The sequence below is a fragment of the Corvus moneduloides genome, chromosome 2 (genome assembly GCF_009650955.1).
Source record: "Corvus moneduloides isolate bCorMon1 chromosome 2, bCorMon1.pri, whole genome shotgun sequence".
Lineage (NCBI taxonomy): Eukaryota > Metazoa > Chordata > Aves > Passeriformes > Corvidae > Corvus > Corvus moneduloides.
In genome coordinates, this window is record NC_045477.1 from 110,009,281 (window position 1) to 110,021,309 (window position 12,029).

Here is a 12,029-nt window from a genome sequence, read left to right on the forward strand (position 1 = left end):
ACAGAGAACTTCTGTAGGAGAAGAGAAGTAATGCCTACAGAGGGAGAAACCCCATAGCCCAGCTTTGCCTCTAGTGAAGTCTGCCCCCTCTGGAAAACAATTTGTGGCTTTATTGGTGTTAATTGTGGCAGTTAATGGGCACCATACATCCTGGTGCAGCACTCAGCCTCACTGAGGGGCAGATCTGTTGTTGTTAGTGTTTTGTGTGCCTCTGCATTAAAATGGGATTGATAAAATCCATTACCCCTGAAATGCAGCCTTCCACACAGAAGACTGGAACTTCACAACGTGTAAGTGGTGTTTTATTCAGAGAGATTTTACTCAAGCATCAAACACATGCAGAAACATACAACCTTCAAAATAATAAGGACAAACCAGATGAGACCCACAGTGTACTATTATTCTCAACTTTCATAGATAGTTAAGAAGAATGATGCAAAAAGAAGAACCAAAAACCTCAGTCATTCCCCTTAATTTCTCTGACAGACTAAGTCTTTTTGGATATCCAAGCCTCATCTTATCATGATAAGATCAAAACTTCACATGATTTTAGAGCAAAATTGAACATACCCCTCAGTCTTTTTATAAAAGCAGGCAGCAGCCCTTATTCCAGGTAGGCAATTAAACCAAGCAAATAAGAGAACTGATTTGTGACTCCAGTGACCTGAAGGTCACTTCCCTGCCCTCTCACAGGCTCTGGGGCTGCTTAAATCCCTTCATCTCTCTCTGCTTCAGTTTCACTGTTTGCCAGTCAGGAGCAGAGCCAGCACTAAGCCTGGGCTGCCAGTGCCAATTCATAAAGGCCCCTTGCTTGAGCAACCACTTAACAGGGGAAAGGATGCATTTCTTTTTTGGGGTTTGAAAATGGTACTAAAAAGAACAGTTTCAGTGCCTGCACATTAGTAGTATTTAAAAATGAGGTAAATTATTCGATAATTTTAAGGAACAGAAAATTTTGCTTTAGTTTTCACAGCTTCCTACAAGTGCTTTTTTTTCTCATCTATGCTCTGCATTGATTTTGCAGAGCATATGTAATTGCAAGACTTGTTTCTGAAGGAGGCAAATGAAACTTTTTAAATAGCATTTTCAGGCTGCTCATAAAAGTGCTGTGTTTAAGCTAGGCGTAATTTATTTGGTTTATTGGTATTATTATTATTATTATTATTATCAGGTTCTAAAATTAAATGTAGCCCACCATAGGCTGAAAAACCTGTGAGTTCCTCAGCATTAACAGTAATTATCTTCTTCATTTTCTTTGGCTATTAAAGTCCTGTTCTCAGTCCTCCAACACATGGTAGGAGTATCTCCTAAATGCAAAGTAGCAGAAAAAGAGAATAAGAAAAAAAGTTTTATCCCCATTTTGTCCAATACCATTCTCCTATCCCTTTAACATTTTGCTTTGACCCTGAACCTCTTTTTCTTTAAAAAAATCCCATTTTTCTGTGTACTTCTTGTAAGCTCATGATTGTACAGCCTGACTGTAGGGCATGCCCAGTGAATCATAACAGCAAATGTCAGCAGGAAAAAATCTCCAGTAGCCCATTAGCTGTTTGAATTCATATTTATTATTTACTGAATGACCGTGAATAATGAACAAGTTGCTCTAAATGATTACAGATTTGTGGCTAAATCTCTATTAAAAAGGGAAAATCAGCTGAAGCAATTACACAATTTATTTACAAGGAAAAAATTTCCTTCATCTCATTAATATTACCTAGAGCAGATAGCGAGAGAAATAGAGTTAATTGGTGCAAATTGATTAGGGATGTAAAAAAAAATGAAAACTCTGAAATGACAGAGAAGTGAAAGAATGCTTCCATGGAGATATCTGCCCTAATCTTTGTGGGCTAGACTTATATGAACATCTGCGAGTTACTGTGTTGAAGACTGTTACCCAAGTTGTGTTTACAGTCAGTATTTAGAGAGGTAAATTAGGTTAGGTAAATCCCATCCCAGCTAAATACAGCTAATCTTTTGACTGCCAAGCCTAATTTGTGCTTGAGTTTGGGCCTAATTTTTTTCTCAGACTAAACTGGATCAGGTCAGGAGTGCCACTGGTGCAAAAAGTGTGCAACTTTGTCATTTAGGCATGTCCTCTTAAAGGTAAATGATAATTCCGTAGCTATCATATAAATGGACAGAGAAATCACAAACTGTACAACTGAAGGAAAATACCAGTTCCTAGTGCACAGATTGTGTAGCAAACAACAAAAGGAACCTATCCTAAAATAGGAGAGTATCCAAATATTTTTCTCTTGGCTTTGTGGAGCACATGTGGTGACGCCTCTTCATGCATTTAGTTGAGCAGCTCTCTAAATCAGATTCCATTTTAGGGTAGTCTTGAAGATTATGTAAGAGCAAATTGTGGTTTTCTCTTTCCTGCTTAAAGAAAGAATGTGGCATCAGAAGTCGTATTATCAGGCGTTATCCAAAATCTTATACCTGTTAAAACGGCATGTTCAGCATCATATTTAACTAGCTCTAATTTCCTTCTCTCATTGCAGAGTCAAAGGGTTTCCAAATTAATATGGCTATTTGAGTATTTTTAGGCAAGAGCCTATTAGCACTGATTTTTTTTTTTACAAAAACATGCTATAGCTAAAGCTCATAATGGAAGTAATTTGTAATATTCAATGACCTCATTTTATTCTGTTTTGCTCACTCAACGCTAATGTGTATGATGCCATATGAAATTCACAGACGAGCCTGTCTGCAGGACTCATGGGAGCCATAAATGGATTAAACCTCTCACTCCCTGCTTTGGCAAGTGATCAGTTACATTTAAATAAAGGTCAGTCTGTCTTTACAAAGAACACACTGAAAGCAAGCTTAATAGCTTTCCCTACTGAGCCTAGAACATAACTATTTGAAGCATAATTAGCAACGGGGTGCCTGTCACTGATTGTGCTTTTTATGTCTGGGGAATTCCAGTATTCCCCATTAGCTTTAAGAGGGGGCACAGTGCTAGTTATCAAATTGACAGTCTTGACCTGGCCTCTGAAAGCAGCTGTAAAACATTGTTGGGGAAAATTAAGATGAATGCCAAAGCCAGGTCTGTAATACTGCTACAGATTGGACATTTGAGGTGCATACCATGACTCTAAATAACAAAATAGGTAAAATATCTGATACACATGAGAGTATGGACTTTGTTACACTAAATACCAGGTGATAAGGACATACACCAGCTGTCCTATTGTCTCATCTTGTGAGCTCTGTATTGTGATTTCTTTATAAAATACTCCATACCTGTTTTTTTCAGCATAGCAGAGTGACCAGCTCTGCCATCTGTCAAAATACAGATTTCAGGAAGGGTGGAGTGAATCAGCTACAACTGCCCCTACAGTTAAAGGTGCTGGCCACAAAAGGGTTATCTTGTCAAGTTAAATACTTAGCCTGTATGAGGCATTTAAGAATAAACATGATTATAGACTCATAGAATGATAGAATAGTTTGGGCTGGAAGGGACCTTCAAGATCATCTAGTTCTAACATTCCTAATATATCTTGTGGTGTTCCAGTTCTTCAAAACACTTCATTTGCTTGAGGTTTCTTGACTGGTATTTATAGCCCTTGTAGCAAAAGTGATAATTGTCTACAGGTGGAGAGAACAGAGCTGATACAGCAACTTCGGTACTCTGCAGACAGCCTGAAATTCTAAGACAGATCTGTGAATTACCTTGACCTTCCTGACTGGAGCATGAGCTTCAAAAGTCCAGTGATTGCACTTCAGTGTTATCAGCAGCTAATTTAGCACTGATCATTTTATCTAATACTATCAGGGAAGATGGGTAAGAGCAAAACACAGTGGACTGGCTTTTGGGAATTTCTGGAGATAATCCAAGAGCGGACCAGAGAAGTACACAAGTGACAGCAAAATCAGCAAAAGAATAAGGAGGAGGAGGAATTAAAAGGCAGAAAAGAGGCTGGGATTAGATGGAAAGGATCTCTTTAGTAAAGATGAACGTTATAATGAATTATTATGAGAAAATATTACCATCTCACATTTTAGGGGTGATACAAAGATTATAGTCTGTTTATCTCTGTGTAAATCATCAACCTACATTTACTTAAGCCCCTCTCACCTGGTATTTGGTCAATGGCTGCATTCCCAGCTCAGGTTCACTACGAGAGAGCAGAGGTCTGTGTCCTCCAAACACATCTTCACAACATAGAAACTGTTAAGAGGAAGATGACCAACCAGGGATTAAGTTAAAAGCATGTACTTTTCCTGATTTACGTGCACTTGGGGGTTAAACACAGGATTTTAAGTCAACAGGTTTTCTTCTCCTTTCATGAATGGTATATCCATTTTAAGAGTCAATTAAATACATCACAAAATGTAGGCATTGCCAAGAAAAATAGGGCTGTATTTGGTTTTATAAGATCTTAGATATATAAAGAAGACCAATGCCTTAAGCAGCTCCATATCAGTTTTACCACTCTCCTCTAAAATTTATTTGTGCTTTTATTTGTTTGTTTCATTTCTAGGATTTCTTTTTCCTGATGGAAAATTTGTCCAGGAATTAGAGAAATCGGTAACTGATTTAATTGATAATTTTCAGCTTATATGGAATTTTCATTTTTTACAGATTTTCTGCAAAGCAGCCAACTAATTCTCTGGTTCCAGAATAGGCACTTCAAGGTCATATATCTTTGTTTTCACCACAGGTCAAGATACCATCACCAGGAAAAACTAATCTGAAAGCATCTTTCGTCACAGGCACTTGGAAATAATGAAACAAAACAGCCAAGCAGAGTAAAAAAATCCTTTTGCTTTAACCCATGAATCCTGTGCCAGCGGTGCAGAACTCACCTCAAGCACTGGCAGTAAGGTTTGCTAGGCAGGTAGCAAACAGACTTCTGTGGTTTACACCTCCATAATAATTTCTCTCTTCTGCAGAACGTTTCCTTCAAGCACTGGTAGCATCCAGCTGTGTCTCCTTTGAGCCTTTTAGCATGTCCACTTTACATTTTTCCATGTAATTCAGGATTTGTACTTTAAACACTCGCTTTGTTCTCTGTTGTAGGTCATGGGTTGTATGGGACTTTTGAAATGTTGTCCTCCTGGAGAAAAACTAGAGAAGACCAACACGTTAAAGAGAGGACTGCAGCTGTATTTGCAGACTCCATGCTCTCGTTTTCTCTCACCACTGCCATGTACCTGGTCACTTTTGGAATAGGTGCCAGTCCCTTCACTAACATTGAAGCAGCCAGGATTTTCTGCTGCAATTCCTGTATTGCAATTTTCTTCAACTACCTCTATGTACTCTCCTTTTATGGTTCCAGCCTGGTGTTTACTGGCTACATAGAAAACAACTACCAGCATAGTATCTTCTGCAGAAAGGTACCAAAGCCAGAGGTATTGCAAGAGAAGCCTGCATGGTATAGGTTTCTTCTGACAGCCAAATTCAGTGAGGACACGGATGATTCAGAGGAAACGAACACTTACGAGAGTCATCTTTTGGTGTGGTTCCTGAAACGCTATTATTGTGACTGGATAACAAACACTTACGTCAAGCCTTTTGTAGTTCTCTTTTACCTTGTTTATATTTCCTTTGCCTTAATGGGCTACCTGCAGGTCAGTGAGGGGTCAGACCTGAGCAACATCGTAGCGACTGCGACTCGGACCATCGAGTACACAACTGCCCAGCAGAAGTATTTCAGTAACTACAGCCCGGTCATTGGGTTCTACATCTACGAGTCGATCGAGTACTGGAACACCAGTGTCCAGGAGGATGTGTTGGAGTATACCAAGGGCTTTGTGAGGATATCTTGGTTCGAGAGCTACTTAAATTACCTTAGGAAACTCAACATATCTACTGGATTGCCCAAGAAGAATTTCACTGATATGTTGAGGAACTCCTTCTTGAAGACCCCTCAGTTTGCCCATTTTTCAGAGGATATCATCTTTTCCAAGAAATACAACAATGAAGTTGATGTTGTGGCCTCCAGGATGTTCTTGGTGGCCAAGACAATGGAAACCAAGAGGGAAGAACTTTACGACCTCCTGGAGACCCTGAGGAAGCTCTCTCTCACCTCCAAGGTGAAATTCATCGTTTTCAATCCATCATTTGTGTACATGGATCGTTATGCCTCTTCAGTGGGAGCCCCCTTACAAAACTCCTGCATTAGTGCTTTATTTCTGCTCTTCTTCTCTGCATTCCTGGTGGCAGACTCTCTGATCAATGTCTGGCTCACTCTAACTGTTGCCTCGGTTGAATTTGGAGTTATAGGTTTTATGACCTTGTGGAAAGTGGAACTAGATTGTATTTCTGTGTTGTGCTTAATTTACGGAATTAATTATACAATTGACAACTGTGCTCCACTGTTATCAACCTTTGTCCTGGGCAAAGAGTTCACAAGAACTAAATGGGTGAAAAATGCCCTGGAAGTGCATGGGGTAGCTATTTTGCAGAGCTACCTCTGCTATATTGTTGGTCTGATTCCTCTTGCAGCTGTGCCTTCAAATCTGACCCGTACACTGTTCAGGTGCTTGTTTTTAATAGCATTAGTCACCTTCTTTCACTGCTTTGCCATTTTACCTGTGATACTGACTTTCCTGCCACCCTCCAAGAAGAAGAGGAAAGAGAAGAAGAATCCTGAAAACCGTGAGGAAATAGAGTGTGTTGAAATGGTGGATATGGATAGCACCCGAGTGGTCGACCAAATTACAACAGTCTAACTTGATTTGTTGGCTGCTTTTTTACACTAGGTCTTACTGAGGAAACAAAAAGAAACCAGTACTGACTAAATGTGTGGGGAGAGGAAGGAGATTGGAAGTTTTCCCCTCCCTTCTCTAAGCTAAATCCAGGAATATTCAAAATTATGGGAGAAATTAAAAATAAATTTAAAAAAAAAAAGAGCCGGGGTATTGTACCTTGCTCAGTTCCTGTAACAGATTATATGAGAGAATTTGCACACTCATGCAAAGAGAGGTTAAATTGTAGATGCATGAAGTAAGATCTAATGGAAGAAGTTGGGTTCTTAAGCAGTCGTCTGCATCGCCTGTACTGCAGATGCTGCAATTATTGTGGCTAAACCAAATCATGTTGAAAGGTCAACTGTCAAGGCTGAAGTAGCACTAAATGTTCGCTGGATGTAAAGGCTTTACAAACTTTCTGCACAGCAATAACTCAAGTCAGTGAGTCAGCTCTTTTAAGTCTTTGCCATCACATTTAATTTTTCTTTTCTCCCCTAATCTAAACATTTATGCAAGACTATATAAAAGATAGCAAATTGTACTGGGAAAGAAGGCAGTACACAGCAACCAAGTGCTTTCCAAACACTTTTATGTTATGAATCACATTTTTTTTCCTAAAAGTATCATTATTTTAAAATGGAGATCATCCCTTGTAACATTTTTAATCATGGTTTTATAGCTGTTTCTTTTTCTTATAAAAACAAAAAAGAACAAAAAAAAGGAACAAAAAAATCCATGTGACTCTGTCACTCTAGAAAATATATAATTCTATTTTATACATGTCTCGCTACTAGTTAAACATGTAATCTGCTTTACCAACTGTAATTTTGTTAGCACTCTACTAAGACACGTGAGTGGATCTAGCAGCAGACAGAAGATGGTGTACTGAATATTTCAGCACCAAAATCCATGATACAAACCTCAGATACTAAAATGTCATCAAGAAAGTGAATGTTAGGGCTCTTTTAGTGAGAGCCTATTTCAGGCCATTCACTGGTAATGCACACTAAGAGGATTAGAGGGTAGTTTTACATAATGTATAACTTAATCCCTCGATCGTCCTAGAGTACCTGTAAAGCAATAGACCTTGCAGCTATGGGCTCTTCCAGGAGACAGTAGACAGGGAGAGTTGTGTGGAACAAACCGAAGGTTGGGACTGTGGTTTAGTAGCAGCAAGTTTAACAACGTCCCCAAAGAGCCCATATCTAAGGAGCCTATTGAAAACATCACATCTGAGAGGGGAAAAAAAAACCAACTTAAAAATATTACATTACTGGGTCTTTTTGGAGCCGTGAGTTCTAAATCAATAATTCTGTCAGCATCTGTGATGTGGAGTAATACAGATAAAGCAGCATCTCTTCCCTCCTCCACCCCCTCCACCCATAAACGCAACAGGCTCATTACTGTAAGGTTTTATCATGCAGTTGAACCCTAGTGGGGATGTGTAAGCCAATTCTGTAGGTTTTGCTGAGAGTTTTCTGACCATACATTGCCTGTGAAAACCCAGTAGCATGAAGCTGACTGGTGTGTTGAGTGGTTTCATATGGACTGTTGCTTTGTGGTGCAAAATGAATGTATTCCAACCGGACTCCGTTTTGCAGCTCATCTGGAAACTAAGAGTACTTGAAAAGTTTTCAGCACATGGCACAAAGTTTGCTTCAGTGCCAGTATCTGGAGGGGAAGGGATATGGCAAGAGCCATGGGGCTTGGAGCACTGGGAGCACTGTGGCTCAGGAGGCTGCCTGTGGTAGCTGTACAGTCACTAGGACATCTGTGGTCACAAACCCAGGGTGTGCTTCATTCCATGAAACATCTCTTTAGCATCCAAATCCCAGTGACCCCCAAATGCCCTGTGCAAAACCTGCAAATGCCACCTACTGAATATTAATTTTCAAGCCAAGAGATACTTCTAAAGCATCCTTCCTAGCAGAAAATAAGATAACCAGATATTTTGCCCTGAAGCAAAATGTTACATTCTCACTAGCAAAACAAGTCAGCAGTGCAGCTGGCAACATTTACTTTCCCCTGGATAAGTCCCTTCCCTGACCAGAAGAAAGGAAGCTGTGTCCAGGAATGCACAGGCTCTTTGCTTAAGTAAACAACAGTTGCTTCGGTAGCAGCTGGGAAGCTGTAACAACAACTTCAGCCTTGGCAGAACACAGGCGGACACCTTGAAGACAGCCAGATGAATGTAAGGCTAGGAAAAAGATCTGTTTCCCCTGTTTTCTTTAGACTCAGGCTTGGGGTTATGTTTTCCAGCCAAAAATTATTCCTTAAATATACTTCACTGTAGATTTTCTGTGATCATCAGTATGTTGTTTAAATAATAGTCACCCTGTCCCCAGGCTGTTCAACAGGCAGCTGCAGTGGCTTTTAAACTTCTGAGGGCATTAGCAAATTAGCTGAGAGTTACAGAGGAATTGCAATTCCTCTGCAGTAATCTACTGACCTGTGGGACACTTGGAAATGGGACATGTGTCAAAGAGGTTGTTTGTACACTGCAGAGAGGAATACATGGCAAACACTGATTTTACACCTCTGCTATCCCTCATGCTATCACTTGCAGACACCAGACACCAAGATAGTTACCATAAATCTCCTCACATCTAATTGCAGTGCATAGACAGGAGCATCTTTAAAAAGATGTCCAAAGACAAGATTGCAGTTTCACAGATCTCTTATTAAATCTCACCATGTGAGGCCTTCAGAGATCTTCAAGAAAGGTGATAAAACCAGGGATAAAATTACTTCTCTATCTCCAAACCTGTCAGAAAAAGGATGTGGAGGCACTCCTGTGACAAAGTGCTGCAGAAGAGGCTTGGGTGTCCACAGAAGGCAGGGTGAGAAGTCATGCAGTCCACGCCCTTGCCCCCAGGGCAGACTCAACAACATGTAAATAATTTCTGAAGGATGTTTGTTCAGCCCATTCCTAAAAGTCTTTTTAAGGGCAGATTCCTCTCCCAGCAGTTCTCCCCCAGTGCCATGTTACCCTCTCCAGTAACCAGTAACCAGTAACCAGTAACTCCTGCCAGCCACCCAAGACTGGGTTAGAGAAGAGGAGCTGTGCTCCTCTCCACACAGGGATAGGACAGGCAGGAGACTGGAGCATCCCCAAAAGAGAGAGAACCCGGAACAGAGCCGAAACCACCTTACATACATTTTTCACTGTGCTTCACATGAAGCTGCCATTCCATTCCCCACCTCCAGGGTTGGCAAGGTACAGCTGATGCCTTTTCCTGGTCTTAAAATCAAGAGTCAAACACGATTAGAAGGGGAAAATGGATTTTACTTTGGTATTTATTTTAAGGATCCTTAAGTGCACACATCTAGGTCAAGTGCACCGAAATGCACACCCCCAAAAGATCTGGTATAACATTATAGGTTTTACTAATTAGCATATCTATCAAAGATTCCCCAATGAGAGGCTCGAATGAGCCCCCCTCCCCAAGGAGCCTCCCCCTGGATGGTTCTATCTTGGTTTACAGAATGTGTTCTGGAGAGGACCTTGGGGTCTGGGGCGTACTGATCTCTACGAAGCTTCTAAAATGTTTAGTCTCCCAGCTTGACAAACAAGTCTAAGAATGTAGGCAAAAGCACTAAGAATACAGAAGTTGTAAAAGGTATAACAGGGGTATAAAAGAAAAGGCAAAAAATCATCATGGCATCACAGCCATGGAAGTGTCCAAGGTGCACTCAGCCCAGGTCCATGAGACTTCTGCCTGAATCCTGTTGTGTCTGAGGGATGCACCAAATGCTCCTTGTCTACAGGTAGCTTGAATACCTCAACATGAACCATGTTCTCAAGGTTTCAGACTATGCTAAGCCACTTTGGCCTTCCTCCCCGTCAACTTTTTCCTCTGGAGCAATTATCTTCACCAAAGTCAGTGGACCTCCCTGCGCCGACTGCGCCTGGTGCAGATGCAGTGCTCTGTTCTCAGTCCAAAGCACTCCCAGTGTCGAACTGTGCATAAGATTTTACCCTTACTGGTGAACCTCCATTTTGGAAGACTACCTAGGCTTAAGCAGATTTTTGTCATATTCTTAAGTGGCATTTTAGCCCAGGTATCACTGTGGTTTTGTTTGCAATATAGAGGATCAAATTTTTTATAAATTCAGTGAGTAGAATACAGTATTATACACTGTCAGGCACTGACTAAAATCTAACAGTGAAAGTTTTAGCTAAGGCTAATAAGACTATGTAGGACTATGGCTCACTGAGCACATATACCTTCTACAAACATTAAAATTCCCATACAGTAAGGTATGGTGTACAGTATATTTTTACTACAGGGTAAGCATGGGGAAAAAGAGCCAACCTATGTGCATATGGCCCTCAAGATCAATCCAGTTTTCTTGTTATATAACTTCTGATGTTGTGTTAGCACAAGTCCACTTTCAATTTACAATTACTCTAACTGGAGAAAAAAATAAAGAGAAAATGTGGTATAGCTGGAATAACTATGGCATAAAAATTAATTGATGAAGGCAGAATTTTCTGCCCAAAGCAGAAATGTGAAAATGTTCTAGTTAGATTAAAATTATGGCTGGAAAGGTTGAGAAAAACCTGTCAGTCAAAGAAAAAGAGCTTCTTTTCCAAAGACAAGCAAATACACTTACCATGGTCAACTGCATGAACCTGGAGGGAATACAGTACCAAAGTGGCCTGAGGTTATGTTGAGTCACGAGAGGATTCACATCTGCTCTCAGAAGCCTTCTGAGCCAGCACTGAATTCAGGTAAAACATGTACTGTAAATTGAAAGGTGTACTTTTAAATGCTTTTTTCTAGGCTGACTGTCCTCCTGCGAGCCATGAAATCCCACCTCAGTCAACACCTTTAGTTTTATTCAAAGGGAAAACAAAACAAAGTGGTGGCATGACTGGGCGGAGATCAGGGGAGTCCAGAAGGAAGACTGGCTTCTCTGAAAAACAGAGCCAGCAAAGCAAGGGGGTTGCGGGAGAAGACCTGGTGACTTCAAATCTTAGCAAAGTGGTGGTTTTTCCTATTTGTTAACTTTGGAAGCAGATAGCACGTTCAGGGAGACGCAGGGAAGGGAAGCCGAGTTAACAGGAGCCAGCTCCGGGTTTGCTGTGGACTCAGTTACAGTAGCTCCTCTGCATGGTTGGGAACTGTCAGCAGGACGGGAGTGTGGGAGGGGCGGGGACGGCCCCTGTGTGGGCACTGGGGATGCCAGACCAGGGGCTGTGGTGGTGCCATTTCCCTTGTCCCTATCCCACAGCCCTGCCCAGGGGTTCCCGGGGTGAGCAGCCTGCAGAGAGCTCCAGCTCCCGGGCAGGAACAGCTCCTCACGATTCCCACGCTGTGGCA

At 41.1% G+C, this 12,029-nt stretch overlaps 1 protein-coding gene and 1 long non-coding RNA gene across 2 annotated transcripts in view; one reads left to right on the plus strand and one right to left on the minus strand.

The window, feature by feature from the left end:
- Positions 1-9,815, plus strand: part of PTCHD1 (patched domain containing 1) — a 36,049-nt gene extending 26,234 nt beyond the window's left edge. Inside the window, exon 3 of the mRNA XM_032100819.1 lies at positions 5,030-9,815. Coding sequence (XP_031956710.1) covers positions 5,030-6,684 — 1,655 coding nt within the window. The 3' untranslated portion in view covers positions 6,685-9,815. The remainder of the gene's footprint in view (positions 1-5,029) is intronic.
- Positions 1,480-12,029, minus strand: part of LOC116440260 — an 88,656-nt gene continuing 78,106 nt past the window's right edge. The window contains exons 3-5 of the long non-coding RNA XR_004238513.1: positions 4,816-5,077; positions 4,085-4,177; positions 1,480-2,379 (exon numbers count right to left, since the gene is read on the minus strand). This is a non-coding gene — a long non-coding RNA (uncharacterized LOC116440260). The remainder of the gene's footprint in view (positions 2,380-4,084; positions 4,178-4,815; positions 5,078-12,029) is intronic.